This window comes from Plectropomus leopardus, chromosome 7 (genome assembly GCF_026936395.1).
Source record: "Plectropomus leopardus strain MGB_pleo_1.0 chromosome 7, ASM2693639v1, whole genome shotgun sequence".
Lineage (NCBI taxonomy): Eukaryota > Metazoa > Chordata > Actinopteri > Perciformes > Serranidae > Plectropomus > Plectropomus leopardus.
In genome coordinates this window covers 13,720,400-13,746,034 of record NC_142182.1, presented here as the reverse complement: position 1 = coordinate 13,746,034, position 25,635 = coordinate 13,720,400, and the positions used below count along the sequence as shown (strand labels likewise).

General features: G+C 38.9%; 1 protein-coding gene across 2 annotated transcripts; it reads right to left on the bottom strand.

Moving 5' to 3' along the window:
* Positions 1 to 4,817: 4,817 nt before the first annotated feature.
* On the bottom strand, positions 4,818 to 21,004 carry cd44b (CD44 molecule (IN blood group) b). Of its 2 annotated transcripts, XM_088079983.1 has the most exons (10): positions 20,850 to 21,004; positions 20,584 to 20,734; positions 11,748 to 11,913; positions 10,822 to 10,964; positions 10,598 to 10,663; positions 8,333 to 8,722; positions 7,204 to 7,290; positions 6,982 to 7,060; positions 6,570 to 6,819; positions 4,818 to 5,892 (listed from the first exon to the last, which is right to left on the bottom strand). In XM_088079983.1, the coding sequence occupies exons 2-9, from the start codon at positions 20,648 to 20,650 to the stop codon at positions 6,606 to 6,608; spliced, it is 1,212 nt and encodes a 403-aa protein (XP_087936109.1). In that variant the 5' UTR covers positions 20,651 to 20,734; positions 20,850 to 21,004; the 3' UTR covers positions 4,818 to 5,892; positions 6,570 to 6,605. The 2 variants fall into 2 exon arrangements, with proteins under 2 accessions (XP_087936109.1, XP_087936108.1); XM_088079982.1 differs by having other exon boundaries at positions 20,584 to 21,000.
* Positions 21,005 to 25,635: the final 4,631 nt, after the last annotated feature.

Below are 25,635 nucleotides of genomic sequence, written 5' to 3'. Positions count from 1 at the left end.
AAACTAAATTAAACCACATAAAATAGCCTTCCAAGACTCGCCATAGCAAAAAAAGTTGCAAAAAGCAACAAGATAAACATAATTCGGCATGTCCAAAAACTGACCAAAAATGCAAGGCTATAGTATGGCAAAAATGTCAAAATATGACATGTCCCAAAAACAGATGGAAACCAAATTAAACCACATAAAATAGCCTGCCAAGACACGCCATAGCAAAGAAAGATGCAAAAAGGGCCAAAAACACCATAATTTGGCATTTTGAAAAAATGACCGAACATGCAAGGCTATAGTATGGCAATAATGTCAAAATATGACATGTCCCAAAAACAGATGAAAACTAAATTAAACCACATAAAATAGCCTTCCAAGACTCGCCATAGCAAAAAAAGTTGCAAAAAGCGCCAAGAAAAACATAATTAGGCATGTCCAAAAACTGACCAAAAATGCAAGGCTATAGTATGGCAATAATGTCAAAATATCACATGTCACAAAAACAGATGAAAACTAAATTAAACCACATAAAATAGCCTTCCAAGACTCGCCATAGCAAAAAAAGTTGCAAAAAGCGCCAAGAAAAACATAATTAGGCATGTCCAAAAACTGACCAAAAATGCAAGGCTATAGTATGCCAATAATGTCAAAATATCACATGTCCCAAAAACAGATGGAAACTAAATTAAACCACATAAAATAGCCTTCCAAGACTCGCCATAGCAAAGAAAGTTGCAAAAAGGGCCAAAAACACCATAATCTGGCATTTTGAGAAAATGACCGAACATGCAAGGCTATAGTATGGCAATCATGTCAAAATATCACATGTCCCAAAAACAGACGAAAACTAAATTAAACCACATAAAATAGCCTTCCAAGACACGCCATAGCAAAAAAAGTTGCAAAAAGGGCCAAAAACACCATAATTTGGCATTTTGAAAAAATTACCGAACATGCAAGGCTATAGTATGGCATATGACATAGTATAGTATGGCAAAATTGTCAAAATATGGCATCTCCCAAAACCAACTGAAAACCAAATTTAACTACCTAAAATAACCTGCCGAAACATGCCATAGCAAAGAAAGTTCCAAAAAGGGAAGAAAACACCATCATTTGGAACGTCAAATAAAATTAACAAAAACATGCAAGGCTATAGTATGGCAAAACTGTCAGAATATGACATGGCAAAGAAACAGCTGAAAACAACATTAGACTACATGAAATAGCCTTCCAAGACACACCATAGCATAGAAAGTTCCAAAAAGGGCCCAAAACATCATAATTTGGAATGTTGAAAATATGACCAAATATGCAAGGCTATAGTATGGCATTAATGTCAAAACATGACATGTCTCAAAAACAGCTGAAAACCACATTAAAACCTATAAAATACCCTGCTGAGACACGCCATAGCAAAGAAAGTTCCAAAAAGTGACAAAAACACCATAATTTGGAATGTCAGAAAAATGACCAAAGATGCAAGGCTATAGTATGGCAAAATTGTAAAAATATGACATCTCCCAAAAACAGCTAAAAACCAAATTAAACCACGTAAAATAGCCTGCTAAGACATGCCATTGCAAAGAAAGTTGCAAAAAGGGCCAAAAACACCGTAATTTGGCATTTTGAAAAAATGACCGAACATGCAAGGCTATAGTATGGCAATAATGTCAAAATATGACATGTCCCAAAAACAGACGAAAACTAAATTAAACCACATAAAATAGCCTTCCAAGACTCGCCATAGCAAAGAAAGTTGCAAAAAGCATCAAGAAAAACAGAATTCGGCATGTCCAAAAACTGACCAAAAATGCAAGGCTATAGTATGGCAAAAATGTCAAAATATGACATGTCCCAAAAACAGATGGAAACCACATAAAACCACGTAAAATAGTCTTCCAAGACTCGCCATAGCAAAGAAAGTTACAAAAAGGGCCAAAAACACCATAATTTGGCATTTTGAAAAAATCACCGAACATGCAAGGCTATAGTATGGCAATAATGTCAAAATATGACCTGTCCCAAAAACAGACGAAAACTAAATTAAACCACATAAAATAGCCTTCCAAGACTCGCCATAGCAAAGAAAGTTGCAAAAAGCGCCAAGAAAAACATAATTCTGCATGTCCAAAAACTGACCAAAAATGCAAGGCTATAGTATGGCAAAAATGTCAAAATATGACATGTCCCAAAAACAGACGAAAACTAAATTAAACCACATAAAATAGCCTTTCAAGACACGCCATAGCAAAGAAAGTTGCAAAAAGGGCCAAAAACACCATAATTTGGCATTTTGAAAAAATGACCGAACATGCAAGGCTATAGTATGGCATATGACATAGTATAGTATGGCAAAATTGTCAAAATATGGCATCTCCCAAAACCAACTGAAAACCAAATTTAACTACTTAAAATAACCTGCCGAAACATGCCATAGCAAAGAAAGTTCCAAAAAGGGAAGAAAACACCATCATTTGGAACGTCAAAAAAAATTAACAAAAACATGCAAGGCTATAGTATGGCAAAATTGTCAGAATATGACATGGCAAAGAAACAGCTGAAAACAACATTAGACTACATGAAATAGCCTTCCAAGACACACCATAGCATAGAAAGTTCCAAAAAGGGCCCAAAACATCATAATTTGGAATGTTGAAAATATGACCAAATACACAAGGTTATAGTATGGCAATAATGTCAAAATATCACAGGTCCCAAAAACAGACAAAAACTAAATTAAACCACATAAAATAGCCTTCCAAGACTCGCCATAGCAAAAAAAGTTGCAAAAAGCGCCAAGAAAAACATAATTAGGCATGTCTACAGTATGGCAATAATGTCAAAATATGACTTGTCCCAAAAACAGATGGAAACCACATAAAATTGCGTGCAGAAACACACCATAGCAATGAAAGTTGCAAAAAGCGCCAAAAATACCATAATATGGCATGCTCAAAAAAAGGCCGACAATGCACTACTATCGTAGGGCCTTTTTTGTTGTTTTTTTGACATTCTGCATTATGGTGAATTAGGCAGTTTTTGCAACTTTCTTTACCATGGCATGTGTCTACATGCTATTTTATGCTGTTTTAAGCTGTTTTGGGGACATATGAAATTTTGACTTTTGATGCCATGCTATAGTATGGCCTTTTTGGTCATTTTTTTGACAGGCTATATGATTTTGCCAGTTTTTGCAACTTTCTTTGCTATGGCATGTTTCGGCATGCTATTTAATAGGGTTTTCAACTGTTTTCAGACATGTCAAATTTTGACATTTTTTGCTATAGTATAGTGTGGCCATTTTCATCGTTTTTTTTTTAAACATGCTACATTATGGTGATTAAGGCCGTTTTTGCTACTTTCTTTGCTATGGCATGATTCAGCATACTATTTTATGTGGTTTTCAGCTGTTTTTGGGACTTGTCAAATTTTGCCATTTTTCGCCATACTATAGTATGGCATTTTTGGTCGTTTCTTTGACGTGCTATAATATGTTGTTTTTGGCTGCAACTTTCTTTGCTGTGGCATGTTTCAGCACACAATTTCTTGCTGTTTTGGGGATATCTCAAATTTTGACTTTTTTTGCCATGCTATAGTATGGTCTTTTGGTCATTTTTTTGGCGTGCTATATTATAGTGTTCCTGGCTATTTTTGCAGTTTTCTATGCTATTGTGTGTCTCGGCATGCACTTTCAAGCGCTTTTCAGCTGTTTTTGGGACATGACAAATTTTGACATTTTTCGCCATACTATAGTAAGACATTTTCAGTCTTTTTCTGGACATGCTAAATTGTGCTGTGCCATTTTTTCAACATCCTATGCTATGATGTGTTTTGGCATGCTAATTTACGTGGTTTTCAGCTCTTTTTTTTTTTTTTTTTACTTTTTTCGACATACTATACTATGATGTTTTGGTTTATTTTTTTGACATGCTTTATTATGACATTTTTGGAAGTTTATTCAACATTCTATACTCTGAGTTTTCTTGATATATTGACCTAAACATGACAAAAAAGTCATGGTATTGTATGTTGTCCAAATTGTGAAGAAAAAGTCATAGTATAAACTGTGAAGAAAAATGTCATACTATAGCATGTCGTCCAAAAAAAAAAAATGTGTGAAGTATGTTGTCCAAAATATGATTAAAAGGTCATACTATAGCATGTTTTTATCATATTTTGGATGGCATGCAACTTTTTTTGTATGTAACACTATGTACACTACATGTCTGCTAAGTAAGTAATAAGTAAGTAATAACTGTGCTGTATTCTTTAACACCTTGACTTTATTTCATGAGGTTTAACAGTGTACGTTAAGATGCCATCTCTGTCTTTTAAAATGGCTGTCTCACTACTGAATAAGCAGTAATGTCGGAGCAGGTGACACCACTTTACATATCCACACACATACTCACACACACCTTGGACATGGACTGTGCGCACCCTCACACTCGCACAAAATCTACTCACATTTTATAGGTTCTTATGTGCTGTGAACTCAGTATTGTTTTTAATTTAACTTAAGTCGTTTTTATGATGTCTCTACATGCGTGATGTTGTGAGGATCGATGAGCTTGTAATGCAAGACAAATGTCCATGCAAACGGACAATGAAGTCTTATCTTATCTTATCTTATCTTAATTTCAGGGATTTTTTTTCCTGTGTTAGCACTTTCTCCCTCCACAGTCCTGGTGCCATGGAAACCTTACTTCCTCTAATGTGGGTGCAATGTAACATCCGCATCCCACTGTCATGCCATTTACTCGCTCCCTTTGTTTTCAGACTTTCAGAATAATCAGTTAGTGAGCACACCATATTCCTGCACATCTCTTTCTATACACATTTATTTTTGCTCATGAGTTTACAAATCTTTTCAGTGACATCTTTTGTTAATTTGTCATGAAACCTGCCTACACTAGTACATTTGCTACATCTCCTCAAAATGAACCACCAGAGCAAAAGCAGGAGAAATAAAATGGAACAAGTCAGAAACAAAAACTCAGTTTGCGACTGCTGTATGCACTAACAAATCAGGAAAAATAGCTGTCACACAGGGAATAATATTGATATGACACAATGTATGATATATTTCACCAAGGAGAGGGTCAGTAGAAAAACTGCAGCATTTTGTTTACATGTGTGAAATGTACAGAGATTGGCACATTGAGGCCTTGGCAAGCACACAAGCCTCATTCATCACATCACCTCCCCCTCTGGAGCACACAAAGATGTTGTCACAGCCCCTCTCTTATGAAGAACCCTTTACATTCCTGTGTTTACAGCACATGGGCCCTCCATTATCATATGTGCCATGTAATTCAGCATCTAAAACTAGGCGGCTGTCACTCACTTTTTGTGACTGAGTTTAAATGTTGCATTCAAAAGATGATTACTATATCCAAATTGTTCTTTTTTATTCCTTAATCAACGTACACACTGTGTATATAGTATGTACATCATGTATATTATTCTACTTATCCTCAGGATAACATCAGGGACTTCATATTTTTGTATTCCCAACCCAATATAAATATTAACTGACTTCAATGGTGCATCAGTTGCACAGTTTTGATTGCTATACATCAAGTTGATTCATACATTATCCACTCCACTTTGACTATTGCAAAATCCATTTACATTTCTTTACCTCAGAGGTACTCTTTTCTAGTTAAATAACTCTCAAAAAATTGACACATTCCTTTATTTAAAAGGGATACAAAGCCCCTTTCTATCAAAACAACAAAAAAAGCACTGGCAGCTATTGCTAAGGCATTTCCAAAACATATACTGTATATACAATGATCAAGAAAAAGGGAATCAGGGCTGCATAAATTAAGGTGGTGACATCCCCAAGTTGTCTTGAAAATGGAAAATAACCAAACTCCAGTCCACAGGTAATGTCTGAAATATACACAAGGTTACAACAATAAGAAAACAGACGAAAAAAAAAGAAACATATGGAAAACATCTAGGGTTGTTTTGCTCAAAATTATTATGTTTTTTCTGTTTTCAGTATCTCAAATAAAATAACCCAGTTCTCATCATTGATTCATTATTTCCCATCTAGGCTGAATGCCCTTGAATTTAGGATCCACCAACACTATAAAAACAGAATGGTATAATTTCATCAATATGTTCTTCACAAATTAGTCCCCCTCCCTTTAAAACCCATGTCTATCCAGCACCATCATCAACAAAGCCTACAGCTCACAAACACAAAGACAATAAACACAATCACACACCCTGCTATGCACCGATGCATGACACTCCACCATGCACGGTGCTCTTTGACCACCATTCATTTCCCTAGCTAACCTGGCATACCACAACAAACAAAATGCTGCACATATTGGTTTGAAAGACATGGTCCCACTGAGCGGTAACAGCTTAAGCCACAGTACAATACGTTGTACCTCGGTAAGATAATTTTTCTAAATGACACACACTTACACCCTTACTCAGTGTCCATCCAGTGCTGGCCACCAAAGCAGTTTTTACCACCCAGTGTTTGGAACCCCAACCCCCCAACCCATCCAATCTCCCAACCATCCCCTCACTCTATCCCTCACTATCCTCACCTTCTCTTTCCTATCTGCTTCTACTGCACTCCTCTTTCACGCCAGCTGTTCTTTATCTGGCGACTCCTCTAGCGTGATGACGGTGAACTCCTCTGTGTTGCCATTCTCCTGAATCTTCTCCTTGTTCATGAGGGTCACCATTTCCTGCTCTCTCTCCTGGGCGTGGGAGCTGGATACCGATGCCGCAGCACCATTCCCCTCGCCACCATCTTTGGATGTGATTATCAGGGTCTGCTGTCTGCCGCACCAGCTGCAAGAAAATATTTATTTATTATTGGTTGTTTTGTTTTTTTGCCATCCACCTAGACTGAAATAAAACATGTGGCTATTGGAACGCTGACTACTGTGCAAGACATCACATGACAACTGTATTAGTGTAAGATTTAAAAACAAATAGCTATCAAAGTCATACCTCTTTCTTTTGGCAACAGCTGCGCATACGAGAAGAATAGCAGCAACTGCTACAATCACTATAAGGATTACCAGCCAGTCTAGAGGGAGAGATGATAAGCAAGATAGTCAACAGTGTTAAGGCTGAGTCAGAGAGAAATAAAGAAGGAATCCAAAAAAGAGTGCATTTTTCCAACATGGTCTTTTTTGACTGCAATCTCTTCAGGATGTTAGAGGTACTTACTTGAATTGCTTTTCTCCCGTTGATTGGGCTCCTGTGTACTAGGAGTCAGGACCCTATCCTTGCCATGAGGGTGTACCTGTTGTGGAGCTGCATGTCAATACAGCAAGAGTTAACATTTAAATCATGTCCAATACAAGTCATTCATTGACAATTTTAATTTAAAGGAACACACAAAACTAAGCATATTGAAAACATAAAACTTGATGAAATATGTAAATGTATTTGTGACTACATTACAGAGGATGTCTTTAACTTTAAATTCCCAAATTCTATGTGCATTTTCATCACTTTGTGAGGAGGCTTTGTGGCACCAGATACAGCAGGCTACATAATAAGTTGCTTCTCATTGTACAGCAAATTAAACTGTGCTTTCCATACACACTTTTGTGCCCTTGATGTGCTTGTTTTATACACTAAGCATTATAGTAATGCCCTCTATTACTGTTATTATTGTTACTGTCATTTTATTCTATTCTATTTTATTCTATGTTAAGTGCCTTCCTTTGTATATATATTTGCATTATTTTGCCTGTTTTAATGAATATTTCATTCAGTTGCTCTCTTATTTGCTGCTGTAACAAAACAATTTCCCTAACACAATTACTAAAGTATTATAGTATTATAAAGAATATTCTAAGGGACATAGAGGTAAAATCACTGTAATAAATCTGCTTCACAGCTCAAACTAACACAAGGGGGCGTCATGTGCTCTTAAAGTTCTCTAAGTCTCCCTGAAACCTGTTGCATCTGATGCCAGGACGTGTCTTTATATTTCGATCTACTTATATAACAATATAATAATCTCAACCATCTTTTTCTGTGATTCACTTTGGATATACACATGGCAGCACAAAAAAAAGTAACCTTGCATTATAATACAATCAGTCAAATAAACAGAGTTAAATCTGCACTCATTCTCTTTGTCTACACACAAATTAGGCATTATAATCACCACAGAGGTGCTTTTGATTGCATGGCTGTAACACAAAATGCATTACATTGTCAGAACACCAAAATCCTGTTGTAAGTTGTAATCATATACATAACAGTACTTGTACTTTAGTTTGTAGCAGCTACGTTCTTTTTTTTTTATTTGTTTTTTTTTTTTTATTGCTGGTGTTTTTCTTACTTTTATCATCATCTCCATCATGCCTTTTTTTCTCTTCTTCTAGCTCATTTTCGGTGGCAGGTGGTGCTTCCTCTGGCTCCCCAACAGGGGCCGTTGGAGAGACTGTCTCCTCCTCAGGCTGCATCCCAGATCCAGCAGGCTGATCGAACTCTTCAGGCATGAAAGTGGACCCCATGCTGCCGTTTTCACTCCCTCCAAAAGGGTTTTCTTCTACAGCAGGGCCCTCTGTGGAAGACTCTGGCTCATCCACGCTAATTTCTGTGTTAACAGTGGTGGCTGGCAATGTAAGGTGCCCAGGTGTTAATGTGGTGTCTCCACCATCACTTCCGGAAGAATCCTCATGTCGTGTTTTTGGAGTGGTCTCTTCCTGGCCCTCTGCCATTGTTGGGGCTTAAAGAATGAGAATAAAGAGGTTCATGCATGGTAACAGTCACACATAATCTCATCTGGATATATTTGTACAGTGTTGTAAAGCCTGATTACATTCTCTCATGAGATTAAACTTGTTTTTATCCAGTCTGTCAATTTATTTATCATCTAGGCATTAATGTTACAATAGTAATACATTACAATTCAAAACACAAGTAAATTAACTTGCGTGATTGACTTTCTATGTTCAGTTGAGTTTCTCACAATCTTCTGCTTTTCATTAGTGTATCACCTCAGTGAAACTAAATAGTGTTTATTTTTTCGTTAGCATGAAAAGTAATCCTTCCATATTGACTGACTTGGAGGAAGGTGCAAAAGGGTGCTCCTCTGCATGTCCACCCTGTTGCAGCACAATGTTTCTACAGTAGCCCAGACCAGACAAACCAAACACTGATTCTAGTGAGGGCCTTTTGCTTTTGATGTTACTTGGAGGCCACCGTAGGTTTTGTGACACATGAGAGGTGAGCAGAGGGGTACTCACTTGGTTGCAATCTGCACCCTACCCCTGAATGCCTCTAAATCATACATACTGCTCATACATGTATATAGCATTTTTTTTTTATCATGGATTCATAAATCAGTAAATAAATACATGCACTGCAATATTTACTTGTAGGATGCACAGCTTAAAAACCCACAATAAAGATGTGTGAAGTGTTACAGCTACTAAAGAATTGCCTTGGATGGGAAGTTTTCAAAAAAGGGAAAAAAGAAATTGAGAAACTGATCCCTTAATGGCACTCAAGGCGGTCATACCTGACTGTAGGTCCCACCTTAGCTAAGATAGCTAGGATATGCGAGGATGGTGTTGACTGAGGAGATAATTAGGTAACTAGATCAAGATGTTGTCTAAGACGTATTATTTGCATTTTCTTTTGCTCCAACATATTTTCACTTCCAACTTGTCAAATACCGACACTTGATCAGATACTTGTCAAAATATGACGTTCCAGGTACTCCTCCTGCGTCAGTTTTGTACACTCGTTACATGCATACATGTCTCTTTTTAAAATAAACTACTGTTTTCGCAAGAAATACACAGTTTCTGCTTGTTTAATGCATTGTCATTTTCAAAATAAACTTAGAACATAGGTAAAGACCTTTGCTCTTAGGTTTACCACGGTTAGGCTGAAAAAAAAAGACATGGTTTGGCTAATATTGTTGTAATTAATGTAACATAATGTCATGTGACATACAACACCAGTATTGTATGCTACACATACATGCATACATACATACATACATATAGTATGTTGTTGTTAAAACAATTCCATTGACATTTGGTTTCACATGTGACACAAACAGCAGGCTCCTGGGTGAAAGTCCAAAGTTTTTTTGACCCATATTTGATCCACCCACCATCCCTTCCCCCTGCCCTATGCTGACTCTTGTTCTTTATACTATGGTATCCTGGAGCATCAAAAAAGGTCACCTCCTGATGCGCCTCAGCCTCACACTGAAGGGTGCCTCTTTGCACCAGTGTCTAATACTGAGGTACATTGGCCACGTATCGACTGACTATTTGCAGAGTTGTTTGTTGCTGTAATTATGTGGAGGGTTTGTGAAATTCTAAATTTGTTTATTGTCAGTTGCCTGTCAGATGTGAAAACAAATATGAATGCAGTTTCATAATCTGGACATTCTGAGTGTTTTTAGATGTTGACATCTCATCGGTATTTCAATAGGTCTGATGATAGACAAGATTAGATTTCTTTTATTTGTTTTTCCAGCTTGTCCATGTAGTAGTAAATCAGTATTTAAACTTTGAAAGATGGTGACAGTTGGACACTAAATGTATAACACAAGGTGAGGGAGGAGCAGATCTCTTGTGCCTACCTGGTGCACCTGTGGGTAAAGGTCCATTGACTTCAAATTTTTTTGAACAGTCCATCCCAGGCTCAGCTAGCACATGGGGAAACAGGAAACAGATATTACCGAAAATGGAGAAGCAAAGAACAACAGGTCTATGCAATACAACTTTACATGACATTTGAGCTATTTGAGTGTCAGCTTTGGACTGCACTTAAGTGCAACTGACTTTTTCCTGGGGATATAGTCACCTTCGTTATCATAGCAGTAGACATCATAGCGTTCCTCAGCATTAACATGCGGTTGAAAAATGAAGCCAGTGTTGTTCTTTGCACAGTTTTCATGGTGAGACTGTCTGAGGATGGCAATGCTCACATTGCTGGTCCAGCCATACCTGAATAGAACACAACAATAGTAATATTAGAGGATATATTATGACAGCTTTGTAGCAAACTTTGAGACATTTGTTTATAGAGAAGGCCATTTTTCTCCAAGTAGCCACACATTACATCATCCTAAAAGAAGTAACTCACATGACACTCAAGTGACAATTAAGTGTGTGAAGATACTCTGTAACTAAAATGCAAGGCATGCTTTATTTTCATGCTTTACATTGTCCCAGTTTTTATGATTTTTTTAAATTTTTTTATTTATTTTTTTTTATCTAGTTTTGTGGTATTCACACAATCTGCCCAGGGACTACAGTTGAAAATTACCCAAGGTGACTTAACTATTATATGTGTATTAATGTGCACTGTCCCTGCAATCTCAAAACATAGAACAAAAAGAGACAAACTCAGCTGTGGAACAGATGGTAGTTTTCTTTGTTAGAAGTCTACATGAGTTCTACCACATGACAAAAGTGACATACCCATTTTATAAAGCGGAAAGACCTTTTTCCTCTTTTCTGGTATTACATGTTTTAGTGAAGGCAATAATGGAGACCAAGTGTGTTAAAGCTGATGTTCAACTGTTGTTCAAATGTTAAAAGATGTTAGAGGGCTGAACTCATGGAAAGACCATATGCATTTGGGGTCCATAAATGTTTCACCCTAAATTGTTTCATCCACACATTTTTAAATATATCTACATAACAACCATAAAATGATTTTTTTAAAAAAGTCTTGTTTACAACACTTAATACAGATAATTATGACACCGAGGCTTGTGGTTTTACCTGCATGTTTCCATGTCTTTGTCATAGGCTTCCTGGACTTGATCAGGATGCGCCATGGTGCTCTGCAGCTGCTCACACACCTTTTGAGCCATGTCAAAGTTCAGGAAGTGACGGTCTGCTCCCTCAGCCAGAAATACCCCAGCATAGCTGCAGGAACGGGACTTCACTGTCGGGAGAGAGAAGGAACAGAAAAAGGTTCAGTGTCTTACAAGATTCATTACGATTTAGATAAATTATGGGAGGATTGCAGGTTAGGAGCAGTGGCGCCTGGGCTTCAGGCCTTTGCATGTATTCACAACAAATGAAGAATGAGAGCCCAGAGTTGTTACATTGTAGCAAAATCAAACAAACAGATACGACATGACAAGACAAGACAAGACTTTTAATCCTCCTTTAATAGTCCCACAATGGTGAAATTCGAATTACGTGTCCGTTTCTAGAAACCGGGAGTGTGCAACCGCCAGCTACTCTATGTAATACACTGACTAGACATAAATATCTCATACAGCCCCAGTTCAATAAATCTCACACCATCCCTTTTAAATGAAGAGAGAAAGAAAGGCATTATCAGCACAACGTAATTTCATTTACTAAAAGTCTGTTCAAGGTGGAGCTTTCAATTCTGATAGAATGCTGGAAAGTTTAATGCATAGTTATGCATCATATTATAATTCATATTTTGTGAATAAAATTGGATTCTGCAAAAAAACAAGTAGCATGTCTCTGTCAGGTAAATGCAGTGGTAAAATGTAGACACAGTAAGTAGTTTGAGTTGCACATCTTTTAAGTGCTTTGAGGGCCTTTTGTAAACTATTTCAAGGTATAATGAGTTAGAACAGCAACAAATTATTTTTTATATCTAAAAATCATGAGAAATCTATAGCTATCTGGGGTGTGTTGTTTAGGACCCAGGCTGAGCAGCAGGCTGAGCCTATTGCCTCATTTTGCACAGGCACATTTTGAATAAGCACTACACTGGTTAATTAAATTCCTAAAATCCAGTTATGGCTTTTGATTTTGATATCCCGCATGATTTCCACTGACCCCATCTTGTCACCCCACAAAAAAAATTCTGGGTGTGCCACTGTGTGAGAGTAGCATGAAGGTAAAAGAGTCTGTCATTGCTTATGTTTTTTTTAATACTCCATCAATGCAGTTCATTTCTAGCCATCATCAAGTAACCACAGGCTGACATTTTCATTTTAAATGACTATGGCTAGCTAGGGAATACGCAATTTCGGATGAGCTGAGAAATTGTTCTAGTCAGTCGAGAGAAAATTAGTAACTGAATCATATGAATGATTTATTAAAATACATGTAAAGTAAACAAATCAGTAGTAGCTCAAAGCCATAATTACAACATGCAGACAGCGAGATGGAGCATGGAGTTAAGATGCTGCTTCTGAAAATAAATACTATGATAAGGATCCAAACGCTGTGGATTACTTAATAGGTATTTATCATATATTGTTTTAGAATGATTTTGGGATCTACAGTGTTATGGGCATCCTGGTGCCTTTTTAAATAACACTACTATTTACTCAATTTAGCTACAATGTCTTTCACTCAGATGTTTCATTTATTAATTATTTAAGTTGCGATGGTGGGCATGAGTGCTTAAAATGTATGGTAAGAAAATCTAATTCATACTATACACATGCAGTGTCTTTTGCTTTAAGTGCCAAGTCATGGGACTTTTTTCTTTTTCAGATGAGTTCACTGGGAGAGAAGCACAGAAGCATCATGAGACAGGAAGCATCTACAGTGATTAGCCCCCAGGTCTAGTCAAGTCTATTTTGTTCAAAACAAATTGAGTACACAAGTGTCTGCCAACAACTTACAGACAAGGAAGGATACATAAAGGTATGCACACACATACACACTATGCTGTATGCTTAAATGTATAGCAAATAAATTGCCTAATTAATCGTGCCATCACAAAAAAAGGTTTCACTACAGTATCAACCTCCACAAAATGCTGCCAAATGGTACACTGAAAGTGGAAAACAGTGTGTCTCACATGTGACACTCAGCGTATTTGCTTAAGTTTGCTTGACCAAAGGAGAAACCTCAGGGAAATGACTCTCCCTTGTTGAAATGAAAAAAAGACAAAGTAAACTAGGCCTAGCAAAGAAGCCAATGAAGAGGCAGCATATGTGTTTTTGTACACATGTAGTTTGCTTTCAAAGAGCGATATGTCCATTAAGAGAATGTTATAATTGGCATAAAAACAGATTTCAGAGTTTTAACACTAGGGGATTTTTTGACATGAACAGGTGATCATTTGCATTGAGAATGAAACATAGAGACACTACCTGGGAAGATTCAGACATGGGACACACATCCCTCATCCTTATACCTGTGACTGTGACACCATCTTTGCATGGTTTCCCCTCCCACATAGAGAAAAAACATTATTGTTTTCCTGTTGAATGCCACTGAAAGCTATTTTGAAAAACATCTCATCTAAATTATGTGAAATAACACATGAAACTCATGTTTCCAAACTTCATGGTAAATTGCAAAAGTCATAAAATGCATTATCAACACTGAAAATTTGATCAGGAAGCTGATGGGTTAATTCCGTTAGGGCTTAACAGATAGTTAACTCAGGTGCTGAAAACAGGCAACATTTTGTGCTAAGACTCGTATATATAAACTTTAGTGCATTAAATTGCACAGTGCCTGTGGGTATAACTTCAGATTTTGTTTAATGCAAGAATAATTTGCATGAGCAAAGGCAAAAATATCCTTTTGCACAAGCACAAATTTATTAGAATCCATGCTGTTAATGCACTGAACAAACCAATATCAGCAGATGCAGGGGATGTGAAACAACACCAGACTTGTACAGGAAAGCAGCACACATATGCTGAGCTTCTTGTGGTGAGGCCTGGCAAACAGATAAATCTGCAGTAACACCTATTGCAGAGTTTCTGAACAAGTAAATAACAACCGTGCCAACTTCTGTTAACAGCTTTCACTAACTGGAATACTTATAGCTTCACAAGCCTCCTGAAGGATCAGGACATAGTACAACTAAAGCCAGTAGCTATAGGGTTTCTTTGTGTTGAAAGTACTCAAGAAGACAAGACTGAAAATGGATCTAGATAATGTGGTTCACAGTTTCAGGAAAAAAACAAAAAAAATGTAATTAGCAAGTTGGAAGAAAACTAAAGTTACAAGAAAAAGTTATGGTGAAGCAATACATTAAAACATACTTTACATTACTTATTATTTTTCTCCTTTACTGCTGCAATTAAAAAACCTTTTACTGATCAATACTTATAAAAACTGCTCCCTCACAATAATATAACTACTTAGCAACAGACCAATGAAGGACATTTCTTGTACAATGTAATGTAATATACAATTGTCCCACAATATACATCCTACATTTTGAATCCTATTGAGCGTGCTTCAGAGAGAAGTGAAGTCAATTCAGTGGTTTGTGTTGTTGTTATCTGGTTGCACGACATTGTACAGTATGTTTTCACATTGTAATCACATGCTCCATAATGACTAATTGTGCGTCTAGCCTCAGCAAAGAGGGAGGTGCACTGTCTAACCACCAGCTTTGGCTTTCTCAGGCTGTATCCTGAACATCTGTTTTTTTGGGTGGAGGGGTTAAATATTCATAATATTCTTTTATAGTCTTTATTTTTTTCTATTTCAAATTATGTGTTGAATTTTACATGCTATTACCACCATGCACCTAAACACCAAGACAAACTCCTTGTTTGTGCAAACTATGTCATGTTTGAGGCAGGATGAGAACCTAAAAAGCAGAAACCCAAAAAGGGAGCAAGAAGTACAAACAAAAAGTGAGTTTTAATGCTGAAGAAAATCCACAAAAAAACATCAAGTGACCAAAAATACAAAGTACAAATTAAAACATAAGCAAAAACTAGGCCGCAGCAAACAAAACAAAAGGACAGACAAAACTAATAACACAGGTGACACAAATCAGGGAAACAGAGACAGAGGAACAAAGAATCAGGGAAACATAGATAGAGGGAGAGACACACTGAGAGACAGAGAGACAGGAAGGCACAGAGAAAAAGCACAGAAGACACACAAGTAGTAAAAATACAAAATAAAACAGGAAACAGAACATGAGTAACTAGAAACAAGGAAAAGCTAAAAAAACAGAAAACCCCACATCAAAGTCCACAGCATAACACAAAACTGCTCAACCATGACAAACTACTTGACAATAAAACTGTTTCTGATTTCTCTGATTACACCTGCATTGAGGTTTGCAAATATGGAGATGTGCCTCAGTTTTAAAGTTTTACGATCCTATGTATGTAGAAATTTCCAAAATTTCTTTTGTTATGTTGTGGCTACATTAATCACTTTGCCATGGAGAAAGCTGACCTCAAAAAGACTAGATATGAATCTCCCCCTCCCCATTTTCCACTGGTTGTTATGAGTAAACAGCACACTAGCAGCAGCAGGAAGTTGAGCTCTCTGCTGTTAGTGGCAGTTGAACAACAAGAGTTAGTGCCAACACTGGCTTTGTCAGGCATTTCAGTTTGCTTCTCTCCCTCTCCCTCTTTCACTCACTCTCTCTCTCTCACTCTCTCTCTCTTGCTCTCTCTTTCTCTCTCTCTCACTTTTGTACACAAACACATAACTGAAAGAACATCAACACATGCTGCCACATGGCAAAGTGTCCCTGAGAGTAAAGGGGTGAAAAACAAGACAACAGTCCTGGCCTTGCAAACCTGCCCAGAGAGATCAAAAGGAGCACCGCTTACCATCAGTGAGCTGAAAAGGAGGCTGACATGAATCTGAGGCGCAATCATTAGTATGCAGAGCGAACGGTCATGGGTGTCTTTATACAGTTGAGAAGCCTGCTATGCCAAGGCACTGACTCCCCCAAAGGCTCCATTGTCACCTAATAGAGTTGAAACCAAGGATACTGCAAAGTGTGAGTGTACAGAGCCTGAGAGAAAGGGAGTTTTAAGGCAGCATCTTGCCAAAACCTCCAGCTGCTCTAGAAGTAATAGACAAGCCCGACTCTCCACTCTCGCTTCAATTTCTCCCCCCCACCTCTGTGTGTTTCTCTTGTTTTCTCTCATTACCCTCTGTTTGTCTTTTCTATGCCAGCAATAAAGTACAAATTACCCCCTGCATGCAGGTGTGCAAACACACAGAATATTGGCTGATCATTTCTTGAGTCATAACCTTTATAGAACCACGACACCACATGGAGCACAGCGAGACAGCCACAATGCTCAGCAGGCCAACATCGGCTTATTTAGTATCTGCATTTTTCCCTTTCCTCTTGTCCTTCATGGCTACACCTTACTGAAAATGTTCTCACTAATGTTTCTCATAAGTACTCATAAGTACAGGAATCCAGTGCTTGAACAGAAAGTCTACTGTATATCCCACTACTACTGTGACATCCTTTTAGCCATAGTTCATCAGCTAGCTAGACCTTTACTCCCACAATGCTCCAGTGTCCTGCATTATCACACTTGAGTGAAGTTGCCCCGTCAGCAGGCATGCCTTTCCCTCGACTGGTCAAAACAAAGGTCCAACGGGCGAGTGGAACAGGTGAAACTTGAGAAATGATGCAAATATGTTTGCACGCATGCACACACACACACACACACACACATCCCAGTGTTACCTTAAGGTTACATGAAGGACTCTAGCTATCTGATTTTCTTTCTTATTTGCCATTTCCTCTTTCACCTTCTGTCTTCCACCCATTGACACTTTGCAGCTTTCTTGAAACAGAGAAGGCATGTGCACGTTTTTTCCCCCTTTTGCTTAAAGTTCTCCACTTATTTAAAAAGAAGCTTAATAGATCCAGACATCTGTGATTAGATATTTGACCTCCTACATTCTTTTCAAATTTTAAAATAGGCCTAGAGGAGACTTTAGAAGTCACACACTTTAAAACATTCTTGACACTGCAGGAATATTTCCGTGATACTGTGTGCATATTTTAATGAATAGCTTCTCTGTCTCCTGTTTGTTATTCCTCCGGGTTTTAAATAATGTTTTGCTTGACTGTTTCTTTAAGAGTAATAGTTTGTATGAGTACATGCATTTACTCACTTTCTTGCTGGAGGCTGGGAGATGGTTAGCCTAGCTTAGCACACAGACTGGAAACAAGATGAACATCTACACTAGCTCTCTCCAAAAGGCTCAAAAAATCCCCTGACCGCACATCAGAGGCTTACTATGAAGAAATGTTGTTTGTTTAATCCTTACACAAACAGAAATGCAAAAACAAAACGTTGGACTTCCCCACACTAGCTGTTGCCCACTGTGCCCATCTTTGTGCTAGGGCTAAGCTTGTCCCCTCACTCTAGTGCCACACTTAATGAACTGGCACGAAAGTGGTGGCGATCTTCTCGTGTAATTGTCAGAATGAAAGCAAATGACTTAATCAACCAAAATGTCAAACTATTTCTCTGAAGTAACAGCAGTATTGTTTTTATCTACACTTAGTCACAGTCCTGTCTGCACAACTATGGAAAAGGGAACTTTTTCCTTTTTGTCCTAACATGCATGGATCAGTATAATCTGTTTTACACCTGATGATGCAGTCATCAGAGTTAAGAAATCACTGCCTTGTGCAAGAAGATGTGTGTACATTACAGAGCTCTTTCTGAGCAGTTTTCCCATGGACACAAAGACTTTAGTGTATGTGGAAGGCAAGCAGATGGGGGGGTGGGGGGTGTAAGGAGTATGAAACTCACAAAAAGGTTTTCAAAGTAATAACAAGGTTTAACAGCAGACAAAAACAAAGACAAAATCTGAAACATGGGGGCTCCTGCACCATATAAGATTTGGCTTTGTAAAGACGAGAAAATTCAAAGAGGAGAGAGGTTTTACAAAATACTGGTGCAGGTCCATTTGGCTTCAGGGTAGTTAATTTGTAGAGAGGGGTATGTTGGTAGTGACGGCAAACACGTGTCTGAGAGTCTCAGGTGGCAGGAGATGGTACTCGGAGTCTGTACAGGCACAAGCCCTCTTTGTCAGGGCCCAGTCCCAGTCCACAGGGCCCCTGACCACCCCTCACCTTGTAACATGACACTGGTGCGTGCAGGATGGGCCTTTACGCCAAGGAGGCAAATACGGCCACATTTGCAGGAAGTCCAGCGGTCAGGTTTGCCCGAGTGCTTGAATTTAAGTTTGTGTGTGAAAGAGAGAGACTGATCCTCTGCATAGAGGAAGCAATAGTCAGAATAACAGTCGCACTATCGCAGCAAGTGGACACTTGGTATCTATATATGATACTCAAAAGATACAAAAAAGCTAAGCGCTCATCATCAGATAAAGTTATCAAGTGTTTTGATTCTGATCATCAGATCAGCACAGTTGAATAAACTGACAAATTATCAAATTTGAAAGGTCATTACAGATAACTTTTACAATCTCATGATCAACTTAATTATTGAAGTGCCTTAATAAATTTGAATCATCCCAAATTGGGTTTTTATTACACTACTTTCAGAGGTCATATAGTTACACATGAATTTATATGGCTGACATTAATCCAATTATCTATGTGGAGAAACTAATTTGAATATCCCTGGGGCATTTTCATTCACTACTGTGAAAGAGATACCAGTTACTAGTCAAATTACTTTTTTTTCCAGAAATATGTTGTAGAATTACAAGCTCACAGATGCTATTGGTGGGCAGTCAGTCAGAATTGTAAAAACTCTCCACAAATCTAATTTTCTTAGGCCACAAGTCCATGAGTGCTGCTCTTAATGATGTGCTTCAGGCAAAACACAGCCACCGGTTTAAGGTTCAAAGACAACGTCTGGACAAGGACGAGATGTAACCACCGCAGGACATTTCTAGCCAGACATCATTACTCTCAACACTCATACATAGACCTACAACCACACACAACAACTCACAACTCTTCAGCACACAAGGTGCCTTAAGGGGTGCAAACACATGTTGAAGCACTGGGGAGGAAAGAGGCTCCATCCCCTTTCCTCCTCCTTACCTTGCACATACAAGCTGTTTGGGCAATCTCTTATTTGCTTTTAAATACTGGTCAAATTTATAGCTTGATGCTTGTTGTTCTTTGGCGCAGTGCCAGAGGGAGTCTTTGTGAACAACCCCACTACCACCTCTTTAGGGAACAAGCCAGACGAACCCAGACCTGTTTGATTCAGAACCAACTTCACCTCCAGAGATATATTGCTCCAAGCAACATATCCAATCAAAACCTTACAGCGAAAGCACATGTGGGAAAAACAGACAAAGAGAAAAGAGGTACACATTGAGGGGGGACAGCTAGAGCGATTGCAGAGTATCCTTTGTGTCAGAGAATAAAGCATTAAGCGTGGCAGCACAGACTCCAGCTGTATCAGCACAGCAAAGAAGAAAAAAAAACTATTTCAGCTTCTACCTGAAAAGGACTGCTTGTGAAAGCCTAGCTGATCACCTAAAACCCTGATAAATAAGGTTCACTTCCCAGCGTGTGAATGTGTGTTAGACAGAAAGTGAGCAAGAGCGCCTGTCTCCTTTGTGTCTGTCAGGAGTCTCAGACTGCCAGACATAAGCCTGTCTATGCTGGTTGTAGCACACGCTCTCTTGCCGGCATCCACTCATCCATTCTACAAGCAGCAGAGCAGCAGCAGCCTCTTTCTTTCACTGCCTTCTCTTTACATGAATGCTCACTCAAATACTCAACAATCCTCAAGAAGAGAAAAAATAACAATACTGGTTGGTCCTAAAATGTGAAAACAAAGGGTTTACCAGCATAATTTTGGCAGAATAAGATAAAAAAAAAAATAAAATCCCCAAACAAAGAGCCATCTGCTGGGCAAAGGCACAGTCTCCTCACCTTGAAGTAGTTCGGACCTGGTGGAGGCCAGTAATCCAAAGGTGACCCCCAAGAGAAGCGTCCACATCCTGGGCAAAACGTCTGGCGATGGCTGGGTGAGTAAGCTGGGAGTAAAGGTGTGTAACAGTCCTCCTGTGGTCCTGTCTTCCCTCTGCCAGGAGTGACGGGTGGTGTGAGTGTGTGTGTGAAACAGAGAGAGGGTGAGTGAATGAGAGAGCAGTAAAAAAAATAAAAAAAAGAGAGAGAGAGAGAGAGAGAGAAGAAACCTGTCACTGTAGATGGGAGTTGCTTTAAGTGTCTGGTAGGCTGCTGGAGCTGACTCAGACTTTGCCCCAACTTTTCTATTCTCTGCCCGAAAAGAGACACAGAGACTAGTGGCACACGAGCAGAAGGGCTGAAGTGGTTCATGTAAGCACACACCCTTCTGCCTCTCCCACACTTGCCCCACCTCCCCTCCCGCCCCACCTTGCAAAGCCTCTCTTTTCCTCTTTCTCTCTTCCTGCCTCTACATTTATTAATGGTTAAGAAGAAGGTGATCTCTCCCTCTGCCTGGCTGCTTATCCTCGTCTCCCTCCTTCCCTGCCTCCCTCCCTGTCTCCTGCTTGCTCCCCACCCCTCTTTCCTCTTTTTATGTTCCTGACAGCAACAGTTTCTGAGAGCCCATCTGGTCTTTTGTTCAGTCCTCACTCCATTTTCAATTCATGCGATTTTCTTGTCTCTGCTCACTCTCTTGTCTTTCTCTCTAGCTGTACTGTATGTCTCAGTGTGATCTTGTGCCGCCAAATGAAAGAGGTCACATCCATTTCACAGAGACACACCTCATCCTCCAAGTTTTTACAGATCCAAAACACTGATAGAAAACAGAATTGTTGCAATTATTTTTTTGAGTGTCTCACATCTGTTTTTACCTGCTTTAATCTTATTGTACTGATTGGCCAACATACATAAATTCATCAGATGAAGAAAAACAAGCACCACAGAGTTACATTAAACCCATGTCTGCTTTACATAATTCTGAAAAAAAAATATGGTTGTGAAAATGTGTTCCAGTTGTGCCTCTAGCTAGGAACCCCCTGACATAGAACCATGCTTAATGTTATCTGCAACTTCCTTTTCCACCTCCATTATGAGGAACCTACTTCCACTCATTTCACTCTATCAGGCGATGGACAGAGTCATCATAAATTTCTACAGTCTCTCAGGCAATCTCGTGTTATTTACATGTGATTGTGCAATATTTTAAATAAACTGTGATGAAAATGTATGGTTGTCAGTCTGTAATTCTGTGACTTCCTCAGCAACCAACCATAACGAAAGTCTGATGGCTCAGCATGACCAATAACTCTGTAGTCATGGCAACAGCACTTAAACAAACAGATGTGACCTGGCCTCTCAGGTGAACACAGTTATTATTACACTCAGCTCAGCAGCTCATGGCACTTATCTCAACATTTCCAGCTCATTTAGCCAATATCATTATGAGACAAACAGGGACAACTGGAGTAATGGGTAAACAAAAAAGTCACATGAACATAGATTGCAGATACTTAAGGTCGATATGCTTTTCAACCGGAAACTTTTTACACACTTCTGTTGTGAAACACAGGAAGTGTAAATGAAGTTGAAGACAAAAGCACAGTCACACGAGTGAAATAAACATTAGCAAATATTCACCTCCCGTTCACTGCCATTCAATAAAAGGAAAGGGGCAAATAACACATTTGCATGCACTGGCAAAGTATATTTACATGTTTTTGTATCTTGTGGAGTTCAAATTTGGTGAACTTGACCGCTGAAGTCACAGCCACAACTAATAGCAAAGAATGGCTAATGAACTGCGCTTTTACAGTGCTATTTTAGTCTCGTGACCATCCAAAGCACTTTAACACTACAAGCCACATTCAGCCATTCACACACACATTCACACACTGGTGGCTGAGGCTACCATACATGTACACATACCATGTACCATACATGTACCCATACACACTCACGCCGATGAAACAGCCGTCAGAAGTAATTTGGGGTTCAGTGTTTTGCCCAAGGATGTGCCGACATGCAGACTGGAGTAGCAGGGGATTGGACCACCAATCTTTCAATTTGTGGAAGACCCGCTCTACCTCTGAGCTGACCGGTTCTGTCCAGCTTCCTATACTGTAACACTTCAAGACATGTGAAGTCTTATAATATACTGAATACTGAGCACAGTTTTCAACCACTAGATGAGAGACAGAGATCAACATAGGTTCATTGAACCTAACGGCCATGTTCTCATTTAATACCGTCCAGGGGCGTATCACGCAGACATGAAAGGGGGCTTTTGGCATCAGGATTGTATACTGGAAGCACTGGCAAAGCATATTTGTATTTGACCACTTTAGAAAAAAGTATATCAAAGAAGAATAAATGGAGGAGACATTGATTGTTACTGTGTCTATCCAGCCAATACTATATGATATTGGCAATGAAAAACACAACCTGCCCCACATGAGAGATGCGGCCTTGCTGGCATTGAGTCGGAATGTATGAAAATAGAAGATGCATCAACAACATCAGATTTTGGGGTATGCATTAGCAAGCTAGCTTTCCATGTCTGTCATGATTTCAAAAGAAATCAAGCCAATTTTCTGAGATCTGAGATACATATATTGGAACCATAGTAGCCTATGTACGTACACAAAATTTAATAGCAAATCATCAGTTGTTGAGATTTGTCAGTCTTTACCACAGTGGTGAACCAACTGACTGACCAACTGCTAAAGCCACATCACAGGCAGAGCTAAAAATACTAAAATACACCTGAATGCAATCAAAGCCCCAAACACAATCCCCGTCACTCAGCTAATGATGAAATAAACATACAGGAAAAGGAACAAGTGGAACTCACTGCAGAACAATACCTGAGGACATTGAGAACAATGTGCTCCCAGTAGGTCAGGACTAGTCCTTCAACTTCCTTTAGCCTTCACTGGACTCCTGTTTGGGAACAAACCTTTGATAAGCGCAATTATGTGAAGTGCTTTTGCATGTAGCCATGAAAAATTGATTCATGGTATTTGGGTAAACACAAAGATGAAGAATTAAAGGGAGAATGTTTAGATTTAGTTTGGAGAAAAATACTTACATTAGTAATTTCACACTCGTGATTTCATACACTGATTAAAACACATTTATCTTTTCTGATGACTGAATTCACACACACACCCTTGATTTCACTGAGAAAAGAAACGTCAAAAAGAGAACGCAGTATCAAAGATTCACACTTCCTATCCTGCAGACACAAGTCAGTTCCTGTTTTAGCTGTTGCCATAGTGAAATGTGTTTATAGTTCATCACAGGCAATAACAGCAAGGGTGTAACAAGGTATTTGGTTCATGGTTGTTTTTTTTCATGTAAATCACATTGAATTTTTCCCATGTAGATATGCTACAAAAATAAAGTTTCCCTTGCCGGTTTGACAAATATGCATACTGCTATATGAGGAATTATGTAAATATTTAAGGTGGTTTATAGTCCAATTTAATAAATAAAGCTGAGAATAAAACAAATTAAGTGTCAGTAATATCCAGACAGACTGAATGAAAAACGTTAGAAAAAGAGGAAGAGGCAGATTGACAGAGAGACGCCAAAGACAAACGATTATCCAGCCTTCCTTCATTTGGTTTGCGTTTCATAACAATGTCTGTCCTAGTTTCTCTCTCTGGAGAAACTCTGAGACAAACTGCAAAGACCACTCCTTTAATGAATAGTCAGGTGAATGTGTAACATTTGCTGTGATTGATAAATCTCTTTTCAAACTGCTGAACGTACACATTGTGCCATGTAGACCTAAGAGTATAATGTTCAACACTTGAGCTCGACGGAATGCACAAAACTCTCAATCACTGTCAGTCGATAGTGGTTAAATAAACTTGTTCACCTAAGTTGAACTCATCACGTTTAAGAGCTTGAATGAACATGATCGTGACCTAGTGATGGGGAGAGTTTGTCCTATTTAAGTGCCAAGTGGACAATGTAAATAAAAAAAAGGCGAGAGAGACAAAAGCCTGTAACCAAACAGTTAACCACAATTTCTGTGTTATTATCTGGCTATCTGTGCTGTGTGACGTTACAGCAACACAAAAAAAGAAAAGCACAGGAGGTGAACAGCTGTACACTGGGCATGACTACAGCCTAAATTAAACAGCAGACTGCTGAGTCAACCAATACGCATCAAGCAAGGAAAAAAAAATTTCCATGATAGCTATTCAGCGAGGACACACACATATGCTCTCAACAGACGCCCTTGTGGTTGGGGATCCTTGTGGTAACGGCCGACTAATGGCAGCTCCTCAGCATTCCTGTGAAGTAGCGTGTCTTTTTCCCTTCAACCAGCGCAGTCACTGGTTTTGCGACTAGAAGCGATTGCAAGATGTCCTTATACACACAAAGCAACAAGACCAAATCCATCATTCACTCTCTAAAGATACAGTGAATATGAGCGTTTGCACAGATGTAGTGTAATAATGAGAACTACATGTTCTGCAGTTATATTTGTGTAAAATATTAGCTGTTGCTGAAGACAGCATTAAGTTTCTACACATTTTAAAGTGATCCACCTCAAGAAGAACATGTGATCTCTTAGTATTTATTAGATAGATGTTTCTGACAACTCCCTGTTCCTCTTAACTGGAACTACAGAGAGCCAATCAGAAGCCGGACTATGTCCTGGGGGTCTATGGGGAGGTGAGGGAGGTCATGAGGAGTGTGTCCTTGTTGTGTATCTTTGGCCGATGGATGAGCTCTGCCTCACCCTGCAGTGTCTCAGGCTGAATGAGTTATCCCGGCGTCACAGGAGCATGACTGGACTGCTTCAAAAGGCCGGGCTTTGTGCAACAACAACAAAGCAAGGGCCTCGCTTGTGTTTGGGTGCTGGGACGGCAGAGCGGGCGTGTTTGGACAGTGAGTGTCACAGAGTGCTGTATAGCCATATGGAATGTCTTGTGTCACCCCACATCGGGGTCGGACTCTCAGTCAGCATCACAATGATTAACCACAGCAATCTCACAGGTG

Coding starts and splice junctions, on each gene's coding strand:
- cd44b (XM_088079983.1), bottom strand. CDS start 20,650: ATGTGGACGCTTCTCTTGGGGGTCACCTTTGGATTACTGGCCTCCACC. Junction 7,291..8,332: donor TGATGGAGATGATGATAAAA/GTAAGAAAAACA, acceptor ATTGACATGCAG/CTCCACAACAGGTACACCCT. Junction 7,061..7,203: donor ACGGGAGAAAAGCAATTCAA/GTAAGTACCTCT, acceptor CTCTCCCTCTAG/ACTGGCTGGTAATCCTTATA.